Source organism: Ambystoma mexicanum, chromosome 9 (genome assembly GCF_040938575.1).
Source record: "Ambystoma mexicanum isolate Mex_15411 chromosome 9, UKY_AmexF1_1, whole genome shotgun sequence".
Taxonomy (NCBI): Eukaryota; Metazoa; Chordata; class Amphibia; order Caudata; family Ambystomatidae; genus Ambystoma; species Ambystoma mexicanum.
In genome coordinates this window covers 1,441,903,418-1,441,926,159 of record NC_090931.1, presented here as the reverse complement: position 1 = coordinate 1,441,926,159, position 22,742 = coordinate 1,441,903,418, and the positions used below count along the sequence as shown (strand labels likewise).

Genomic DNA, 22,742 nt, shown 5'->3' with positions numbered 1-22,742 from the left:
ACTATGGCCTTCTCAAAGGTTAAGGATTCCGCTGAGGCATTCGGCGGATAGAAGTCGATCTATGCTGTAGTCCCGTAACATCAGTCTCTCTCTCATCGGTGGATGCCAAGTCTAACATGCCAAGGTGTTGTCTGAGTCTAATATTTCGCATTAACCTAGCAAATTCAATATGTGTTTGGAAGTCATCATGTAATGCAGTGGGGACGAAGCTCAGTCCTTTTTGTAAGACTTGTTGTTCCACACTTGTCAAAACATGTGCCGAGAGGTTTATTACTAGTAGTTCTCGGGCTGTTGGAATCCCCTCCCTCTGCTCCTCGTCACTATGGGGGAGCCTAGATCTTGTCCTCTCCCTCCTCTCTGGCCTTGGTATAAACAAGCCTTTCTATTTGCATTTTGGCCTCTTTGGTTTTGGTTTCAACGCCCCCAAGCATCTCTTAACCATTCTTCTTTTAACTGGACTACTCTGACAGCATCCTCTGTGGTCTCCCCAACTATGCTATTTGTCCTCTCGACAAGAACATTAACTTTGCTACCAGGACTCTCTTTGAACTCCCTCACTTCACACCTACTTCCTTGTACTGTACCAGGCTGGATGGTTGACAATGCAAAACAGGGCCAGAGTTAAATGTCTTCTCCTGGTTGACAAATCTATACATGGTAAGGCACCACTGTATCTATTCTCTATCCAACTCTACAAGCCTTCTCATAATCTTTGCGTCTTCAACTAGCCTTGTGGCACCTCGCTCTTGTGCCTCCTTTCGCTTCCGTCTTTCTCTCTTCTTGCTCCATTTGCATGGAATTCTCTTCCCAGGACATCCGAGTAACGTTTATAAACCACTGTAAAATCCTACCTCCTCGTCTTAGTTACCCTCTCATCTGCCTTCTAGCTAACATTTTTCCCTCGCCTCTAACCTGCCTGTGTCCCTCAATTTTTCTGCATCCACTCTAGCACTTCATCCACCATGGGCACATCCCTAACACAGTTGGCCGTCCTCTTACCAGCACTTACAAATGTCCAATGTTGGTTGTCCTTAATCTATGCATGTCCACTTATCTATTGTCGCCAGTGACTTTTCCATTTACTCCCCTCCACAACCTGGTCAGAATGTCCCTCAAACTCACCCCATTGTAAGAAGCTTGCTGCTTCCCGTCAAATCTGATTTCTTATCGATTGTACGTTCTTTTGTGATCAAAAAAGCATTGTTCCTCCCTGTATATAAATACATTAATAAAGTTGCTGAAATTACACCTTCACTGGTCTCTAGTGAACCACCAAAGTACCAGTAAGTCTCTAAATGTCTTCTCACTGGCAAACATTTTGAGCAAGCAGTTACCCAGAGTTCCATTGAGAGCAATTGATGTGGTCTCGTGCAGGTTTGTTTGATTAGCTGGCCGAAGCGTGCTCTAATTCCTGCTCCCAGGTGGCTGTGCTGCTCCACTTTGCAGATGGGAAGGAAACCTGAACTAGGAGTAAACGAACAGCCCTAAAGGCAATTGGATGCTATTTTAGCTGTGCATTAGCTATGTTTAAGCTACTGAATGTGTTTTCAATGCATGCAGATACCGTTTAACGTGCTAGACATGTATTGTAGTTCACACAGATGCTGCTTTAGACAAGCAAGCTAACATCACAGTGCCTTCTGTAGCACACGGGGCTATTGTAGCTTTAGAAAAGAGAGATTCCAGCCTGTAAGTGGTGGAATGAAGGCCCTTGTAGGCGTGGAATGACCCAAGCATACATCATGCGAATTAAGGGGTAACATGGAGGTAGGGAAGCATGGGTTGAAAGGCTGATGGGCACCTGCAGAGGACCGGATGAGAATTAGTTTCGGATGGCGCTAATTTACTTTTGCACGGTCATCTTGAGCAATTTTGGAGCCCGAGGGACAGACACTGTCGCCTCTCCCCACGCGCCAAACCAAAGAAGTTCTGAAACCCAGAGAATCTGGTTCTGCCCCCTCGTCGTAATTGCAACTCATAGCTTTGCACGCTTTGCAAAACCTAACTTCCCAAAAAAATACACTTTAAGCTGCAAATATTTGCATCCTATCTCTTTACGTACCCTGTACTAAGTGCCATGAGATCATCTATTGCACTTGTGGCTTCGCTCCTAATGTTGTCTATTGTTTTCACACCTCACATCTGGAGATTTAGCAAACCATTAAGAGCCTGGTGGGAAACCCACGCATCTGTGGTATTTCAAGTACCTCCTATGTTTAAAATGCCACATAATTAGGAGCTGGAAACGGGCAGGATATTTATCTCATGGGGTGCATACAAAGTACTACCCTACTGAGAGTAAATATGAGCTTTTTACCCCAGGCAGTACTCTCTATGGACCTCATGCAGAAATATCCCAGGCTCTCCATCTCATAATTAGGTGGTATTTCAAAAGGTCAGAGGTCTTTAATAATTCAGCATTTATATAGCTCTACGAACCCTCAGGTATCTGAGCGCTGCTTATTATTACCCACAACCTGTTTGAATAGGCCCCAAGGGGGAGATTGTTGATAAAATGTGATGCAAATTGTGCTTTGTAAAGACTATGTATTCAGTAACACTGGTCAGAACTGCTAGCCACATAGTAAAGTAGCTCATCAAACTGGCCCACAGTGGCCAGAAAAGTGGCCCACTTTGACCAAAGAAACAGGCCCACACTAGCATCTTGTGTTTTTGGTTCGGCGTTGCCCTTTTGCCCTATAGGCCTTCCCATCAGTATACATATACCAACAAGTGAGCAGGTGTGCTATGTAAATAAAAAGCATTTTCTTCATTTGTACATGTGAATATCATTAAATGGTTGCAAAACAGGAAAACAAAAAATCTGGTTTCGGGCTACTGCCATTCATTTTGTCATAGAGAGAAGTTCTTCCATTCAACACCCATAGCAGGAAAACCGCTGGGATGGATTTGCACCAAATAGGAAACAGGTTGAGCACAAAGCGGCACAGATGTGCCTTTTTTGGTTTGGTGTAAATACGTCCAGTCGTTTCTTTTAAAAATCAATGAATACTGGGGTTCCTCCGGTCCAAAAAAAACCTTTATAAATCTCCCATGGTGCATTGCAGCAACTGAGGATTTTCAGACAGGAAAAACTGCCATCTTGTTTTTTCATCGATGCAAGCGGTTTCTGCAGTAATTTTGTAGTAAAATCGCAGTCATTTTGCAGTAAGTTCACAGTACATTTACACTGCAGCAAAGGAAAGGTCCAGAAAAACATTTTTCAAATCAGATGCTAAAACACCAACTGGGTCATTCATTGCATTCAGTGGACCACCGGCATTCGTACTTCCGCGCTGTTACGCCCCCTCCTTGCAACTGTGAACATTTACAAAAAAGTTGGTTGTTAAAGCAAGTGAATTGCCTTTGCTCTTCATTTTAACACTTTTTTTTAACAAATGGAAATGTTGCCTTCAAATTATGCTTGCAGACAGCATTTACAATGTATTTCTATAAAATCTGCATGCTTTTATCAGATGATAAAAACAGGCGGTTTTTATAGGAGTCCATGGGTTTAATGTCTGCATAAAAATCATATATAAAATAATATAGTCACCGCCCTATAGTTATGATAAAACCAATCCACTTTGACTTTCCATATTTCTATTTCTAATATCTTTTGACTTGCTGGACAGATTTGGATGTGGCGTTAAGCCCCCGTTCCAAGGGCTGGAACAGAGGGGTAACGGCCCAGAAGTCCAAGATAAGGGTCTGGGCGAAGTGAGGGCCATTAACAAGGGCTCCCAGCCATTACCCCCGTTCCAGCACTTAGTACAGGGGCTTAATGCCATTAGCACCCCATGCTACCAAAGTGGTAACCCAGGGTACTAAAAATGCAGTCTCCCCTTGTACGAAGGAAAATCCTTTACAAAGATTTCCGCCATGGAAAGGGAAGGCGTGGCTCTGTATGGGAGATGGTGGCAGGGGAAGCCGCTGTTAGGCGGCATGGAACGCGGGCTTGCACCGGCGGTTCAAGCCTGCGTTCCTAGCCGTCTGATTAGCGGGCTCCTAATGACATTTACTGAAATAAATGCTTGCCACGGGCCCCTCCGAATTTGTAAACTTGGGGAAAATCCATGAAATGATTTAAAAGTTATTAAGAAAATATAAAACGCTGTTTTCAGCCTACTTCCGTTAAAGAAAAAGGTGCTCCCACTGTATAGATGTAGCGTGAAAAAACTGCTGGATGGATTTGCACCATATCATTTTTTTTAAAAGTGTTGCAGATGGGATTTTTTTTTTTTTGTTGGATTGGTTTACATCCATCCAGTACATTTTAATAATTTGATGGAGATGGGGATGATCCCCGGTTCTACAAAAGGTGCATATATCTCCCATGGTGCATTGTGTCAGAAATGAAAAGTTGTCATGTTTTACTCAGTGCGAGTGATTCCTGCGGTAATCCAGCGGCAAGCTAAAAGAGAACAGTTCTCAAAATGTTATTTGTAGGAGGGAAGGGGTCGTTTTACATCAGGGTAAAGGTGCGGAGGGGATAGGGGGAGCAAAGGTTTAGTGGGAGAGTTTGGGTGGCCTGTGGAGCCAGTTTGTGCTAGAACATTTTCGCTTTACTGGGGGAATCCTGCAGGATTACCGCCTGATTCTCGCAGAAATGTTTGGCTCGGAAAGGAGAAATACATCACAAAAACAGTGGGTAAAAGGGGGTAGCCGGAGAGTCTGCAGGAAGATTTACCGGATTTAAACAAGCGGGCGAGGAAGGGGGGCACATTGAGAGTTGCAATGGAGATGGCATGAACATTTTCCCATTCCTGTGGTAATCGGAAAATGATGAATTACCATGGGAATGATTCTCGGCGATGGGTACAATGGGCATAGAAAGCAGAATGGGGGTGACCGTGCACATTTCTCAGGGTAGACTAGCATGGACATTAAATGAGAGAGCCAACAAAAAAGAGCCCATGGACCATGGTCTGCTGCCAAAGGCAATGGGCGGTTTGTCTGGTTGGTTAGTAGGTGGGGGCCTCCTACTTTTTTATGAATTAGGGTAACACGGACAATGTTTATGGCCGAAGTCCCTGGCTGATAAGATCTGGTTAGTCACTCGGTGGGGAAGGAGAGTGAGGTAGGAAATCAACCGTAGGCCTGACAACAAAATTGAAAGAAAACGTTAGTTAAAACCGAGTTAAGATGACCCTATTCATCACAACAAAAACTATGAAATTCGGCGTGCCTGGGAAGTGACGGCCATCTTAACTCTGAGTGCCGCCATCCCTCAGTTGCTCAGCATATACATGAGATCATATCAAGAATCAGGAGTGAGATCAAAAATGACATCATGGGGGATATCCCCGGGGGGATTCCGAGTTAATATGGTCGTCATTTCCCACATCCGCAAATTTCATGGGTTTTGTTGGGATAAATAAATCATCTTAACTCTGTCTTAACTAAAGATTTTTCACTGAATATTTATACATATATTTCTCTTAGGATGCCTACGCATTTGGAACTGAGTATGTGCACAGCCATCCTTACCCTGAGATTTGCCGCTTGGCGGATGGACTGCTGTGAAGTGACAGATGTCTTGCAGAGGCGTTGCTAGGGGGGAGGGCAAGGGGGCTATAGCCCCTGGTCTTTTGGTTGTAGCCCTGGATAGAATCTCAGGAGCTACAACCAAAAGGCTAGCTAGCCCCCAGTCCCAACAGTTGTTAAGAAGGATTTCTGAACTCTGTGCAGGAGGGGCAGAAATTCAGAAGGCCAACCTAGTTTCTTGGAACGGGGTAACCTCTGGACAAACCAGACCAATTAGGGTGGCTGTGGCAGGCAGTCAAGACTAAGTCTCAGGAGGGGTGAGGGTGACTGAAGGACCTCAATGAGCACACAGAGCAAGGACACTTACAAATTACTTCAGACAGGTGTTATATTTAGACACATTTATTACAAGGCCTTTGTAACATAGACCATAGCAAAGAATCACAGTAACACTAAGTAAACCAATACATCACACTCAATACAATAAACGTACAAGACCAGGGGATTCTAAAGGGAGGACTGCACAAAATATGTTAACAACCTAGAGGGGAAGGAAACAGGCAGTGCAGTTAATCTTTTGTCCCAATTGAACATTAGTTCTTGACCTAACTAAGAGGCAGTCCAAGCCCTAAGAAGAGGGGAGCCTTGTGCTCAATAGTACATGTATGCAAATGTACGTGGTTGTTCCAATGGGCAAAACAGGGTCTCTTCAGGGGTCTCTAGCAGCTCGGGAAGGTGTATAAGGCGATGAAGAATAAGTTCCCACTATTCAAGAAGGACCTCCACTTGAAGGCAGAGGCTGTTCGAGAGTTTGGGATGGAGTCACTAATTTGCAATAGCAGTGGACAGGAGAGGGGCCCCCAGGGGCCACTCGTGCGTAAAGTTGGCCTCTGGCACTAGGGGCCACCATTTGGGGTAAAGATTACTCACCGGTCCCTGAGGCAAGGAGACCCAAACTTCGGCAGGTTAGTCCAATTCGGTTGCAGGTTCGACGGCGGCAAAAAGGACGTCTTGGCACCTTTTAGTTCCTGAGTTCAAGCGAGGATTCCCAAACGGGACAGTGACGATTTCTCCGCTCCAAGTGGATGAATCGCCCCAGTTTTACTGTAGCAGGCTTCAGGGGCAAGAGGGTCACAAATGCAGCAGACTTGCAAAGGACGTTGCCGCAGCAGGGCAACATGGTAACCGCGTTTACTCCAGTCCGGGCGCACTCGTCTCACTTCAGACCTGGGAATGCCAAGTGTACAAAATTCGGTGTGAGGGTGCCGTGGACTCAGAGCTAGCAGTATACCAAGTTTTGAGGGCCTCCTCAAAACAATGGCAGAGACAGAGCAAATGTTCTGCGTAAGCTGGTCAGCCCACTGGTTGGCCCAGGGCCACTTCCAAGAAAGCTTACTTGCAGGTTTTGGTGAAGGTGCCGAGAATAGTTGGTCCCACTATTCCAATGGGTTGAAGCGTCTTCGCAGACCTTCTAGGACGACCAGATGCAGAGGGGTCCCACGGGACGACAGCGGGCTCATGGTGCCAAACCTTCCAGCGGGTTACCAGCAGTTCCTGGACTCAGCTTTGTAGTTGCAGGATACTTGGATCCTATCGCTTGTTCAGTGAGAACTCACTCAGGAGATCGACCTGGTAGTGGTGTTTCCAGCCTCCTCTTATCCAAAGTTCCCTTTGCGCCAAAAACAGAGAGGACCCAATGGGAGATCTGCTCACAAACACACACTCCATACGTGGACCAATCACAGACCACTGTGGTTTCAGGCATTCAGGACATTCCAGACTCTCTGGCACCCAGGATGTGTATTGGGACCAGACATCCCAGCCCACATCCTCGAGGCACACAAACAAGGCATGCAGAAGCCCGCGAAAGCATTGGGATCCGCGGGAAAATGCATGACCAAATAAGGACTAGCCCGGGTCGACTCAACCTGGGGAAGGTGAAGGGGCAAGATGGCCAAAGTACAGGACAAAGAACCTCGTGACATGGCCATTTTGGAGCCAGGCCACCTATTTGTGCCAAATGCAGTTAATGCGGTTAACATGGCAGGAAAGGGTAAAAAATAATGTGAAACGATAGCTGCCACCAGTCCTGTCCATGACACATCTGCACAGTTCATAAAAAGTCCAGCGAGAGTATCTAGGGCCTTTGGAAATGACTATAGACCCAAGTGTGCTGTATGGTAAGATACACTGCACACTTGTTACATGTTGCACAAAAGTTGCAACATGAGAAAAGGACTAAGGGAAACAAAGTCTCCCAGTACTGACTGTCTTAAGAGCATGTCAATTTCCCCATAAAAAGTGATTGAAAGCCCAGAGGAGTACAGCTGAAGGCTGTGCTTCTCTGGCAAAGTCAGTCAGTGGTGTCTAAACAGCAGCAACAAGTTTGGGGGTGGACACATGGAGGGAAAATTACATACACATATGAAATCTTTCCTAACAACAGTTCCGACATTACCGTAGCCCGGGGACTTTGCCAGACCTAGCAACATCCCTGGTTGCTTCTATTTGTCTTCACACCCAAATCTTGAAGCTTTCCTAATCAGTAGATCTGGTACATGGTTGTCAACAAATGTTCCTTATTTATTCAGTGGTTTCAGCATATTACCCTTTTATCATAGACCTATTTGTCAAATCTAAACATGAGTATGGTCATGCTTATGTTGGAAAACAGCCAGGAGGCCTTGCTGGTGTCCTTTGTCCTCTTCTCCTTTCTCATAGAGGTATTTTGAAAGAGCACAATAGGTGTGTACCAGGCTGTCCATCCTGGATTGATAACCTTCTCTCATAAAATAAGGTATATGATTATTATAGGTTTTGATAAGTTGCTTTGCCCAGTCATACAAGTGTAACTAATATTCTTATTTTGACAAAAATATATGCTGGCAGTGATCATTCGAAAAAAAAATTGTAAAATGTCTAAATGATACAAAATATATTTAATTGTGTTACTATTGTAAAGTGTATCACTACTTTTGCAAAGCAAACAAAGCCCCCAATCCCTTAAAGTATGTTATTTTCTTTGGTTGCTCTTCTGTCAGCAACAGCTGGGGTGACTTTAGCAAATGTGCACGTGACAAAGCGACTTGCATCCAGATGGAGCGATTGAGACCTGGAGAAAGAGAGTGCAAGGAGTTATATAGGGAACAAGCTGCTAGATCATTTTATATTATGCATGGCATAGCTAGTAAATATCTTATTTCATTTATAGTGCCTAGAAGTCCAGTGAAACACTTTTTTCTTTTTTTAACATGTCTGGTTATTTTCCTTTCTTCCCTGCAGGCTGCCGGCTTTCAGCATCCTGCTGGAGTCCATCCTAGAAAACACTTTGCAAAACATTATCACAGAGGCCAACCGTGGGGAGGTGGTCCTCACCGCTCGGCCCCGGGTCATTGCACTCCCACCTGTTATCCACAGGTAACACCCCTGCGGTGGACGGCGGAATTCTACTGGACGAAGCTGCCGGCGACTTCCACTTGACCCAGTTCATGCCGAATTTTCAGCTATTTTTATACCTATTTGTCCGATAACTTTTCTGATACTTGGAGAACTCCTTCAAAAGACTAATTCCTATTTTTAAACTTTTTCATAAAGCTGCAATATATTGATTTGAAGTGACTGGTAATGATGCATTCAGCGCATAGTGCTAAATAAATACCATTTTGATAATCAAAAATGTGTGCGAGTTCTATGACTTTAAAGCCCATTTTTCAGGACGTATGTCTTCTTTGTCTTTTACGAACACCAAAGGCTCTCCCCAGTCTCCCTGGTTGTCAGATCTACCTACGTCAAGGAATCTCTCCAGCCAATCAGAGTTCCTGGTTTTCCTATCTACCTTGGTGAAGGTATCTCTCCAGCCAATCGGAGTTCCTGGTTGTCCTATCTACCTTGGTGAAGCTATCTCTCCAGCCAATCGGAGTTCCTGTTTTTCATATTTACCTAGGTCAAGGAATCTCTCCAGCCATTGAGTTCCTGGTTTTGAGATCTACCTAGGTCAAAGGTACTCTCCAGCCAATGGGAGTTCCTGTTTGTCAGGTCTAGCTAGGTCTTGGTGTATGGTGTGCTGTTGAACAGTGACCCAGCCATCTACATTTCCGGTACATAACCGCCCCACGACCCTAACAAGAAACCCTGTGCAGTTGGTAATACATACTTGGGAGCACCTGCACCACATCTCTCACCGTCAAAGGATCTGCCAAGGCTGGGGTTCAACAGGTGATTTGAGACCAATTGGTGGCTCACTGTTTGTTTTACTTTGGTTGTACACAGTATTTGGGTTGATTGAGCTAATGATAATGGCGTTATTTATTTATTGTTCGCTTGTTAGGCGCTTATACAGGATGCAAATACTTTTCGAATAGCGCCCACATGGCAACAAGGAGGGGACAGGGGATGATAGACAATGTAATTACACCAATGTTAAATAATTAAATAAACAAAGGAAAAGACAATGGGGAGGAAGACAAACCTACTATGCCTTGTGAATGTTCAGAACGTGCAAGTGCAGAGGGGAGAGGGGAATGGGATAGGTGCTGTGGTGCTCACGAGAACAGCAGGTGAAGTGCTATGAAGAAAAGTAAATGCAATCTCCAGTGGTGGAGGGTGAGCCGAGGCAAGTGCAGAGGATAGACAGCAGCTGGGATGATAAAATGTGGGAGGTCAGACCCTGCACACCAATCAAGCTACTGTGCGATTAGCAGGGAAGAGAGGGAGGGAAGGAAGAGGTTAAGAGGAAGGTTTTGAGGCTTTTCCGGAAGTTAAGGAGGTCCTGCTCAAGACGAAGAGGGAGGCAGAGGCTGTTCCAAAGACGGGAGCCCGCTGAGGAAAGCGATCAATCACCTGCTCCCTTCTTAACAAACCGCTTCAGACGCAAGGAGTTAGTGCAAGGGGAGTATTTGGTCAGAAAGAGTTGCAGATAGAGTGGTCTACAGCCTCAAACAGCCTTGTGGATAATGCAGAGGGATTTGAATTTAATCTGTGCCACTTTTGGGAGCCAGTGAAGACTTTTCAGGGCAGGAGAGATACTGTCCCTGTGCTTGAGGCCAAGGATAAGTCTTGCTGCCCGATTCTGGATTAGCTGGAGGGGTTGTAGAGTGGAAGAAGGAAGATGGAGAAGCAGGCTATTGCAATAGTCAAGCCTAGAGAGAACCAGAGCACGGGTAACATTGAGTCTCTGGGGGAAGGTAAGGACAGGCAGAATTCCTTTCAGAAGGAAAAGCTGAAAGTGTGACTTCTTGGCAATGTCCTGAGTATGAGGGAGGAATGAGAGAGAGGAGTCAAAGATGACTCCAAGGTTTCTGGCCTCCGAGGAGGCAGCAGGGGGGAGAGCACATGGAAGAAGGCTAGAGTGAAGGGAAGAAGTCGGGTGCCGGGGTCCCAATAGGGAGTATCACTGTTCTGCTGGCTTTGAGGCAAAGATCATTAGAAGTGCACCGGGCCTGCATGGCTGAGAGCGAGTCAGGGATGAGGGAGGGTGCAAGGGCGTCTGTAGGAAGTTTGAAGAAGAGTTGTGTGTCTTCAGCATAGTACTGGAAGTTGGGGGAAAAGGAGGAAATGAGGCATGCCAGTAGAGTAAGGTAGATGTTAAAAAGCCAAGGCGAAAGAATGGAGCCCTGGTGGGATGCCACAGGTGGAGGAGGAAGTAGGGGAGAAGAAGGTGTATGACTTTGGAAGAGTGGTCAGTTAGGAAGGAGGTAAGCCAGTCCAGTGCCCGCTTCAAGACACCAAGGGTGTCATGGAGCCTTTTCATGAGGTTGTAGTGGTTCACTGTCTGAAATGCAGAAGACAGATCAAGGGGGATGAGGACATCCGGGAAGTTGGAATCAAGGGCTGCAAGCAGTTCTTCATGAGTGTTCAGAAAAGCAGTTTCTGTGCCCCTGGCTGCTCGGAATCCAGACTTATGGTCGCAAAGCCCGCCAACAAGTTCAGTGTGGGAGTTAATTTGGTGGAGGGCCAACTTCTCAAGCAGTTTCCGCAGGAAATGGGTGATGGAGATGGGGCGATAGTTGGCCGGGCTGGAAGGATCGGCCGATGTTTTTTTTTTAGGAGGGTGCGCACAAGGGAGTGCTTGAGGGAGGATGGAAAATAACCAGTAGCAAAAGAGTGGTTACAAAGATCAGTGAGAGCAGGGGTGAGAGAGGAAATGTTGTCCTTGATGGTTCTGGATGAGCAAGGGGCAACCTGTCTGGGAGAGACCTTTCAGTGAGTTGACAACTCGGGTGACTCTTCCGGAGAGGCAGAGGCGAAGGAGGAAAAAGAGGAGGGTGAGTGGTCAGGTGGGTAAGGGGGGAGGGATGGGTTGGAAGAGTGTGTGACAAGGCTGTTCAGTATGTCCTGTGCTTTGGAGAAGTGTATGGCGAGTAGATTGCAAAGGGCCTGGGAAGTAGTAGGGGCAGAGGATACTGTGGATGGGTTGGCAAGTTCCCTGCAGATTTTGAAGAGTTCAACCATGTTGTTGGGTGCGCCAGATACTCATGCCTGAATGTGGGCCCTTTATTTGGCACAGATTTTTGCCGCCTTTGCAGCTGGCAGCAAGCCAGTTTGTCAGGGATGAACCTGAAGTTTGCCACTTCCGTTCTGCAGCCCTGCACTTGTGGTCTGCAAGTTCGGAGTCCTACCAGTTAATCTTGGAGGCAGGTTTCAGGCGGATCCTCATGACTTGGGCAAGGATGTCAAGGGTGTTGGTAATGGAAAGATAGAGGTTGCATAGAGCAGATTCAGAGGTAGAGTCTGAGTTGGGTGGACTAGGGGGAAAGAAGGTGGAAGTGAAGACAGCAGCTGATACCCGTTTCATCAGACGAATGTTCGTCAATGAGGTTGGCAGGGCTTTTAGAGGAGGAGTTGTAACGCTCACCTGGTTCCCACGGAGGCGCGGGCGTGGTCTGGACGGCAGTGGCCTCTTCGAAGGAGATGTTCAGCACCCTGAAGATGGAGTGGGCTGGGTTCCCAAATCCGGCTTGCTGGCTCGGATGAATACCCTTCTGTGAGCGAAAAGGAAGGGTTAATACTCTGCGGGTTTTGTGTTGATCTAACGTTCCCCTTCTCACCTTCCTTGCAACCCTTCTGTAATTTCCTGTGGAGACTCACCTTAGGGATTGAAAAGGCGAGCTCTCCATCCTGCTTCTGATGCAGGGGCGCGTTGGGATCCAGTTACGTCACTGGATAGTAAGTTTGAGTTTGCTTGTCTGTTCCGGTAAGTACCGTAAATGTTTATGGCAAGCTTGAGTCTAAACTGTTCCTCTTCTCTTTTGCAGGTAATGGAAGACTCCGGGCTGAGGGCGGTTTCCGTCGAAACCTGATTTCAGGTGAGTTTTGGTGTAGGCCCACTACTGTTTTTTCGTGTCTCTTTTCCCTTAGGGGCCAGAGTTCGAGAATACAGAAGAAATGGAGCCGGTACGAAGCAGAAGCTGAGTCCGACCTGTAAGGAGGTAAGTTTAAAATAGTTTGTTTGCTACGGTTCTTGCATTCACTAATGTGATGTTTGCTTTTTCCCCATACGGGCCGGGGTGCTGAAATGCCCAAGGAATGGCATCGACCCGAAGGTAAGAAGAATTAGCTTGGCGGGTAAGTGCTTCTTGGTTATTTTCCCCTTCTCACCTTGCTTTCTTCTCTTTGTCTCCCCGTAGGTGCTGGAATGCTGCAGGAGATCCGGATGGGCGTCGCAGAGCCGAAGGCGCCACGTGCAGGTAAGAGAAGTGCGCCGAGATGTATGCGACGCGGTGAGTATTTAAAATGATGTCTTTTTGCAGGAACGTTGGCGCGCTGAATCCGGAATGCAGCTTTAACAGGTAAGGTTTGTTTTCACCTGTTTCTTCTTCCCTTTTCTATCCTTGAGTGTTTCCAGGATACTGGCAGGCGTGGTTGAGGACTGGAGCAGGAGCAGGCGCAGGCACGGTGAGCGTCCAGCTGCTATGAGCAGAACAGCGCGAAGCGTGGTTTGCTGTCTGGGCGTGGCTTAAATAGCCTTTCAAGTAGTCCCAGGTATGTATCCTTCCACTGAAGGTATGTATCCTGCCACCAGCCACACCCGTGTGGTTAAGTAGTTCCTTTTTCATCTGGAAGTTGTAGAATGATCTGCCAGGTAAGGAAATTGCAGCATGGTCTGCCAGGTAAGTTTGCACCAAACACATTTCCTTCCATATCTTGTATGAGCCTGGCGCCGATGGTGCCAGGACTGTTATCCCTTATGAGCCTGACGCCAACGGCGCCAGGACTGAGTCCAAAGAGCCCCTATCTGGGGTGGCTGGGACTTCCCTAATATACATGTTGCCTGCCTCTGAGGGTGCCGGGCCCTGTCTGGCTCCTTGGAGGTAGGCATCATGACAGTACCTCCCCCCAAGGCCCCTCCCAAGGACGTACTGTCCGGAGGCTTTGGTTTGTGTGGAAACTTACGATGAAATGTTTGTATTAGACGAGGTGCATGTATATGATCGCTTGGTTCCCAAGATCTCTCCTGAGGTCCATATCCTTTCCAATCAATTAGGTAAAAAACCTTTGACTTGGACATGTTAGAATCTAATATGTCTTTAACTTCGAATTCCAGTTCCCCATCTACTGGGATTGGTTCTGGTGGCTTGAGTAGCCTGGTTCCGGGTTGTACAGGTTTCAACAGTGATACGTGGAAAACCGGATGGATTCGCATGTTGGGGGGCAGATCGAGTTTGAAGGCTACCGGGTTGATTACAGCCTTGATTGGATAAGGCCCTATATATCTTGGGTTAAAAGTTTGCGGGCCTTTAAGTGGTAGATGTCTAGTCGCCAGCCACACTTGATCTCCAACTTGGTAAGGAGGTACTTCGCTCCGATGTAAGTCAGTATTTTCCTTATATTTGTCCTTGGCCTGCTGTAAATGAGTCTTGGCTTCTTTGAAGGCTCGGATTATGGTGGCATGTAAGTTATCCACGGCGGGCATTTCAAGGCCTTGAGGTGGTTCAAGATCCGAAGTTCTGGGATGGTGGCCGAATAAGGTATAAAAAGGAGTCTGGCCAATTCCTGAATGCACAGAATTGTTGTACGCGTATTCAGCAATCCATAAATTGTCTTTCCAATTATATTCTGATTGATGCAACATGCACCGTAAGTACTGTTCCAATGTCTGGTTTGTTTTCTCGGTTTGGCCGTCGGTCTGAGGATGGTGGCTGGTAGATAAACGCACATCAACTTGTGCCATTTGGCAACATCTCTTCCAGAACCGAGAAATAAACTGGCTTCCCCGATCGGAGATTAATATGGATGGAAAACCATGTAGATGAACGACGTTCCCAAGAAATTCCTTGGCTAGGGTGGAGGCTGAAGGCAGCCCTTTCAAGGGAATAAAATGGGCCATCTTGGAGAAGAGGTCTACAATTACCAGTATAGTATTAAATCCATGACAAGGAGGTAGGTCAGTTATAAAATCCAGCGATAAAGTGTGCCAAGGTGCCGGTGGGATGTCCAGAGGTCGTAACGGACCGGCTGGTTTTTGCTTTTGACTTTTATTTTGGGCGCACACTGCGCATGTCATCACGAAAGATTTTATATCCTTTCGCCAGGAGGGCCACCAGAAATGCCTTTTAATTTTTTCTTCAGTCTTAGCGATGCCCGGGTGTCCTTCCATTAGTGTCTCATGATGATGGGCAATAGCGAGATCTTGCAAATCCTTTTGAGGCAAGAACAGTCGCCCTTGGAAATAAGGTAAATCGTTATTAATTGAAAATCTGGGATCTTTCAGGCTACATTCTTGCAAGGCTGCAGCGTCGAAAAGCAATTTAACTCTAGTTTGAATCTCCTCTAGAGTTTGTGAGGAGATCACCCCCAAAATTCTCTGTTCGGGAATAATTGGAACTGGATCTAGAGTTGGGGTAGAATCGCCCATTACTATTCGAGATAGTGCGTCCGCCTTGCCATTCTTGCAGCCGGGGCGATAGGTGATCACAAAGTCAAATTCTGCAAAGAACAGGGCCCAACGGAGTTGGCGTGAGGATTGAGCTTTGGCCGTTTTTAAGTACTGCAAATTCCTGTGGTCTGTAATTACGGTAACAGTATGTCTTGCGCTGAGAAGGTAATGACGCCAAGCCTTGAAAGCTGACTTGATAGCTAATAGTTCTTTATCTGTGATTGCGTAGTTAATTTCTGGAGCTGAGAATTTTCTGGACCAAAAGGCCACAGGATACAGCTGGTTCGAGACTGGGTCCCTCTGTGATTGAACCGCTCCCATGGCTAAACTAGATGCGTCAGTTTCCACAACGTAAGGGAGATCTGGGCGGGGATGTTTTAACACAGGTGCAGAGGTGAATTTAGTTTTTAGTTCCTGAAATGCTTGTTCTGCTTCCGTAGTCCATTCGAAGCGTTTGTTTTTCCATAAGAGGGCTGTGATGTGTTGAACCACTCGAGAAAACTCCGGGATAAACCTTCGATAGAAATTGGCAAAACCAAGCATGCTCTGAACCCCTTTCACAGAACTAGGGGATGGCCATTTGAGGATCGCGTCCACTTTCCGTGAGTCCATTCGAACTCCTTTTGGCGTTAGGACGAAACCAAGAAACTCAACCTCCGTGACATGAAAAATGCACTTTTTGAGCTTTGCAAATAGTTTGTGCTGGCGTAGTTTCTCCAGGACGGCCTTAACATGTTTTTGGTGATCAGATTCCGAGGAAGAGTACACTAGGATGTCGTCAATATATATGATGACACAAACATCTATGAGTTCTCGAAAGATGTAATTCATAAAATACTGGAAGGCAGCAGGTGCGTTGCACAACCCGAAGGGCATCGCTTGGTATTCAAAGAGTCCGTATTTGGTGCGGAAGGCTGTTTTCCATTCATCGCCTTCTCTGACGCGCACCAGATGGTAAGCCCCTCTTAAATCCAGCTTGGTAAAGATGCAGGCATCTTTCACCTGGTCGAGGAGTTCAGGGATCAGAGGCAGGGGGTAACGAGTCTTAACCGTTATCTGATTTAAGGCGCGATAGTCTAAACATGTTCTAAGGTCGCCTTCCTTTTTCGGCACGAAGAACAAAGCTGAAGAAGCCGGTGACTTTGACGGGCGAATAAACCCATTGGCAAGATACTGATCCAAATACTGGCGTAAATTAAGATTCTCTGGTTCGGTAAGGGCATAAATCCTACTACAAGGCGGTTGAGCATTGGGTACCAGATCAATTTGACAATCGTATGGCCGGTGAGGTGGTAAGGTGTTGGCCTGTTCTTTTTGAAAAACGTCCTGAAAGTCCTGATACTCAAGTGGTAGTTGTGCTGACACAGAGGTTACTGAGGCTAGACCCACTTGTGGATTTCCGGAATAACAAGTTTGTCTGCAGTTAGGAAAGGTGATACTCTTTGCTCGCCAGTCAATTCGAGGATTATGTGCTTCTAACCAAGGGATCCCCAAGATTACCTGAAATTGTGGAGCCTTGATTACGTTGAACACTATGGTTTCCCTATGACCATCTTGGCCAACCAGTGTCATTTCTGTGGTAGAATGTGTTACCGGCCCAGAGGCAATTTCGGTCCCATCAACCGTGGTAATGACATCTTTGGTGATTTTTGGTCGGAGAGGGAGACCAATCCTGGAAGCCAATTCAAGATCAACATAGTTCCCAATAGCACCACTGTCGAGATAGGCCTTTATGCCATGTAATCGTTGAGGCTGCTTTGGATCCACGAGGGTCATTGGCATGAAGAAATGCGAGGTCAAAGAGTTTGTCTTCACGCTCGGCAAGCGGACCTCTACGCTTGTCGGGCTTGATCGTTTCCCGAATCAGATTTTGGAAGGTTTTGGTCTGTGGCTCTAACCACCTTCTTGGGTGGTTTTACCGGGCAATTTCGTAGAAAGTGTCCAGATTCTCCGCAATAGAGACATAACTGGTTTTGCCGTCTTCTTTCTCGTTCTTTCTGCGTTAGGGGTCCTTTTACTCCCCCAATTTGCATTGGCTCTGAAGTGTCGGTACTCTTGGGGTTTGCGTGGGTTTTTACCAAAGCCCGAGTTTCAAATCTAGTCCGATCAGTCTTTCTATTCTGGAGTCTATGATCAAGTTGGATCACTAAATCAATGTATTCCTCACAGAGTTGGGATGGATTCACAATTTGAGCCAGAACGTCTTTTAGCTCTCCACGAAGTCCTCGATGAAACAAGGTGATTCTTTTATTCTCAGGCCACCCTGTTTCCACGATCAGTCTGTTAAATGTGGCGATATAAGATAGGAGGTCTTGGTTCCCTTGACGCAAAGACAGAAGTTTGTTATCCAAGGCCTCACCCTGGGCGTGCCGGGCAAATAATCTCTCCATACTAGCCTGGAAGCGTTGAAAGTCACGAAGGATAGGATCGTCTTGATTTACCAACGGAATAGACCAATCGGCTGCACAGCCGCTGAGATAAGATAAAACAAAAGCCACCCTAGTTTGGTCATTAGGGAAGGCCCCAGGACTATATAAAAAGTGTAAATGACATTGGTTCATGAAAACAGCGTATTTCTTGGGGTCCCCCGCAAAACGTTCAGGTGGGGCCAAAGGCATGTTTCCCGGCAGGTTAATTTGCACCGGGTTAGTGGAAGCCATAGGAGTGGACTCTCTCCCGGAAGCAGGTAATGGCGTTTGTCCAGCCTGATTCTGCAAAAGCTGTTTAGCCAGGTCATCGGTTCGTTCTTTGGACAAGATCAGTTCTCTTCGAAGAACGTTGGTTTCTTGGCGGGTGGCGTGAACTTCCGCCCGTAATTCCCCCAATAGTTGGGCCAGTTGGTCTGTTTCAGAAGTCTCCATGGCGCCTGGGTGGGTAATTGTGGGTAGGCTTCGCGTTCTGTAACGCTCACCTGTTTCCCACGGAGGCGCGAGCGTGGTCTGGACGGCAGTGGCCTCTTCGAAGGAGATGCTCAGCACCCTGAAGATGGAGTGGGCTGGGTTCCCAAATCCGGCTTGTCTGGCTCGGATGAATCCCCTTCTGTGAGCGAAAAGGAAGGGTTAATACTCTGCGGGTTTTGTGTTGATCTCCCGTTCCCCTTCTCACCCTCCTTGCAACCCTTCTGTAATTCCCTGTGGAGACTCACCTTAGGGATTGAAAAGGCGAGCTCTCCATCCTGCTTCTGATGCAGGGGTGTGTTGGGATCCAGTTACGTCACTGGATAGTAAGTTCGAGTTCGCTTGTCTGTTCCGGTAAGTACCGTAAATGTTTATGGCAAGCTTGAGTCTAAACTGTTCCTCTTCTCTTTTGCAGGTAATGGAAGACTCCGGGCTGAGGGCGGTTTCCGTCGAAACCTGATTTCAGGTGAGTTTTGGTGTAGGCCCACTACTGTCTTTCGTGTCTCTTTTCCCTTAGGGGCCGGAGTTCGAGAATGCCGACGAAATTGAGCTGGTACGAAGCAGAAGCTGAGTCCGACCTGTAAGCAGGTAAGTTTAAAATAGTTTGTTTGCTACGGTTCTTGCATTCACTAATGTGATGTTTGCTTTTTCCCCATAGGGGCCGGGGTGCTGAAATGCCCAAGGAATGGCATCGACCCGAAGGTAAGAAGAATTAGCTTGGCGGGTAAGTGCTTCTTGGTTATTTTCCCCTTCTCACCTTGCTTTCTTCTCTTCGTCTCCCCGTAGGTGCTGGAATGCTGCAGGAGATCCGGATGGGCGTCGCAGAGCCGAAGGCACCACGTGCAGGTAAGAGAAGTGCGCCGAGATGTATGCGACGCGGTGACTATTTAAAATGATGTCTTTTTGCAGGAACGTTGGCGCGCTGAATCCGGAATGCAGCTTTAACAGGTAAGGTTTGTTTTTACCTGTTTCTTCTTCCCTTTTCTATCCTTAGGTGTTTCCAGGATGCTGGCAGGCGTGGTCGAGGACTGGAGCAGGAGCAGGCACGGTGAGCGTCCAGCTGCTATGAGCAGAACAACGCGAAGCGTGGTTTGCTGTCTGGGCGTGGGTTAAATAGCCTTTCAAGTAGTCCCAGGTATGTATCCTTCCACTGAAGGTATGTATCCTGCCACCAGCCACACCCGTGTGGTTAAGTAGTTCCTTTTTCATCTGGAAGTTGTAGAATGATCTGCCAGGTAAGGAAATTGCAGCATGGTCTGCCAGGTAAGTTTGCACCAAACACATTTCCTTCCATATCTTGTATGAGCCTGGTGCCGATGGTGCCAGGACTGTTATCCCTTATGAGCCTGACGCCAACGGCGCCAGGACTGAGTCCAAAGAGCCCCTATCTGGGGTGGCTGGGACTTCCCTAATATACATGTTGCCTGCCTCTGAGGGTGCCGGGCCCTGTCTGGTTCCTTGGAGGTAGGCATCATGACAGTTGTCACATGGCCATAGGGACCCAGGTGGGAGGAGAGAAGAGAGTGGTCCGACCACAAGAGAGGGGTGACCAGAGGAGATGAGAGAGGGAGGTCGGAATGGATGGTCCAGCGTGTGTCTGGCAGAGTTGGTTGGACCAGAAGTAACAATGGAGAGAGATACGGAGGTGCAGAGGTCACTGAAGAGGGTGGATGCTGTCCAAAGGGAGTCTAAATGGATGTTGAAGTCACCCAGGAGTAGCAGGTTTAAGGTGGTATTGAATAAGAAGGAACAGAAATCAGCGCACTCTGAGAGAAACAGAGAGGAAGTGCCTGGAGGCGGGTAAATGATAGCAATGGTCAGAGTGGAGGAGGGAGAGATGACCAATTGCATACTAGGCTCTCAAAGGACGAATACAGCTGAGTGGTTAGGATGGAAGAAGGAATCTACTCCGGGAAGATTAAGGCAACCCCACCGCCAGCCCGGTGAAGTCGAGGGTTGGAGGTGACCTTAAAGCTGTCAGGTAAGAGTGAGTTAAAGGAAGTGAATGAGCTAGCATTGAACCAAGTCTCAGTGAGTGCGAGTATGTCAAGGTCAGTGTCTTCCAGAAGAAGGCAGATGTCAGCAGAGTGTTTGTTGGCTGAGCGTGCGTTGAGGGTCGCCAGGTGGAGACGATCAGTGACTTTGAACGTTTTTTGAGGTGGAGACAGGCGCATCGTACTTCAGTCATAGGTGGCGGAGCAGGGCGGGAGCTAGGGGGAGCGACAGGAGAAGGAAGGATGTTTACGAGAGACGGCAGGATCCAGTCAAAGAGAAGGAGGTTGGCCTGAGGGTCTTGAACCAGGATTGTGCCCATGAAGTAGATATTAATGCAGCAGCTAGATGAGAAGAACCCTGCCAAGAGGACTTCCTACTTAGTGCCACCATTAATGGTAGTGGAAGAGTAAGGGGAGAGAGTAGAAATTAGATGAGAAGTCCATAGGTCTGAGGATGGGACAGAGAAAAGGATGTCAGTGAAGATTTCTCTTGAGGATGCACTGACATATAGGTGTCTGCAACTGGGAGTGCAGGGTTTGCAGGAGGATGTCCTTTTTATGCTTTTTCCATCCAGATTTTGTGAGAGAGGTTGGACAGGTAATAGTGTAGCAGTTGGAGTAGATTGGAGAGTGCCATCTCAGAGCACAAGGAAGGAAGCGAGAGGCAGAGAGATGCAGAGGAAGGGGGTGCTGCAGTGCACAGTTCTGACCTTAACGCACAGTTGGCCAACTGGATGTTAAGAGTAACAGTCACAAAGTAATGCAGGATGTGAGCATACCTACATTCTAAGGTAGGCTCCAAGCCCTGTAGGCACTGCTTGTGGCAGATTTTAATCTCCAGCACCCACATGGACTGCCATTACTGCCTGGCGTAGGAACATGAGAAAGAGGACAGCGGTTTGTTCCTATTCAGGCATGGAAAGTCCCTTCGTGAATGGGCTGCTAATTTGCATGCTTTTTCTACAAGGGCGGTAAACACACTTGTTCCCAATCTCCTGGTTTGAATCCCACTTCCAAGAAGGCCCGCCTTTCGCAGGAGAACTGGGTGGTATCCTGGTCTAGGGAGGGAACTCGCAGGGAAGATTCCAGTTCACATGCATGTGTCCAGAAAGGTGAAAAAAGCTCCACATGACGTCTTGTTCCCCTGATGGATCATCTGATTGCCCCTCTTCCGCCTCATCCTCCAGCAGGAAGCGTCAAAGCTCCTATTCCAGGGATCTGGACATCTTTACCAATGCCCTGGTGCCAGAGCCAGGGCTCTCAGCACACTTGGTCAAGCCAGCAGACCACAACAGCAACATAAAAAAGATATATCGAGGTCGTCCCTTAAAGCAGAAAGTGGATTGGGACTAATGTAAGAAATATCTATATACCAAAAAGTATCCACTCTGCTAGAATGTAACAAAGTTATTTTACAAAAGTTTGATTAACCAACGTTAATAGTATGACCTAAAACAATGAAATCACAAATATTATTTAGCCACAGTATTTATACTCAGAAAACATTCCTTATTTTCACAAAGTGATTTGTTATTGTGTTCTCAGATGAATAAGGTTAATGGATAAAAAGAGTAGCAAATGCAATTTGGAGTGAAAGTAGAACAATAAAAAAGAACTGCAAATTTGAGAAAGATCTAACAGAGAGACAAATCAGTGCACTTTTATGACAAGAAAATAAATGCAAACAATAATTAAACCATTGCTTGTAGAAAATACAAAAACATGTATAATACCTAAGAAAACAAGTCAGCAGTCCAAATTTCAATGTACAGGTGCTGCTGCTTTGCTAAATGAGTGGATGCAGGTCTGCCTTGGAAAGACAGAGCAAACACATAGAGGCCGAAATAGCTTCAGGCCAAAAACCTTCAGTTGGAGGGAAACTCTAAACGGCCCAGATTTCAATATACAGGGGCCATTGTTTTAGTACATTAAAAAAAAAAAAAAAAGGGGGAATGCAGGTCTGCCGACGTGTTGGTGTTTGATGGGGGAGAGAAACTCTTAAGAGAAAGCACAAAAAAATATATATACGTGCAAAAACAATGTTTCAATGCTGGTTTAAATTCGGACTTCAGGTTAAATTCCGAAATAGAGTTTCCAGTCAATGTGAAGAGTTCAAACATCCATGCCACGTTTCGGATCTGCCCCCTGCTAGGCATATACAGTTGTAGTAGAGCCTTCCTCAGGGCGGAAAGAAAATGAAGAGTAAAGGGGGAAATACAAACTTGACCCTGTATGAAGGCAGACAAAGAGAGGAGGGGTATTCACAAAACAGGTTTGAATTTAAGGAATGTTTTCATCTTTTGTGGCATAAGTCTAAGTCCAAAGAAATGTATTTGCTTGAAGATTTTTTGCAACAATAATTTGAAAGCCCCTAGTGGGAGCATAGACCTTACCTTGGTTATGGGCTTGGACTAGATCAAGAAAAAAACACTTGGGCTGGGATTGTGGTCTTGCACAAACAGCGGGCACACAGCTCGGAGCACGAGGAAC

At 46.7% G+C, this 22,742-nt stretch overlaps 1 protein-coding gene across 2 annotated transcripts in view; it reads left to right on the top strand.

Annotated features, from left to right (window-relative positions):
• CFAP65 (cilia and flagella associated protein 65) overlaps window positions 1-9,163 on the top strand; it is an 825,303-nt gene extending 816,140 nt beyond the window's left edge. For both annotated transcript variants that reach the window (XM_069616861.1, XM_069616860.1), the window contains exon 32: window positions 8,770-9,163. In XM_069616861.1, coding sequence (XP_069472962.1) covers window positions 8,770-8,908 — 139 coding nt within the window. In that variant the 3' untranslated portion in view covers window positions 8,909-9,163. The remainder of the gene's footprint in view (window positions 1-8,769) is intronic.
• Window positions 9,164-22,742: the final 13,579 nt, after the last annotated feature.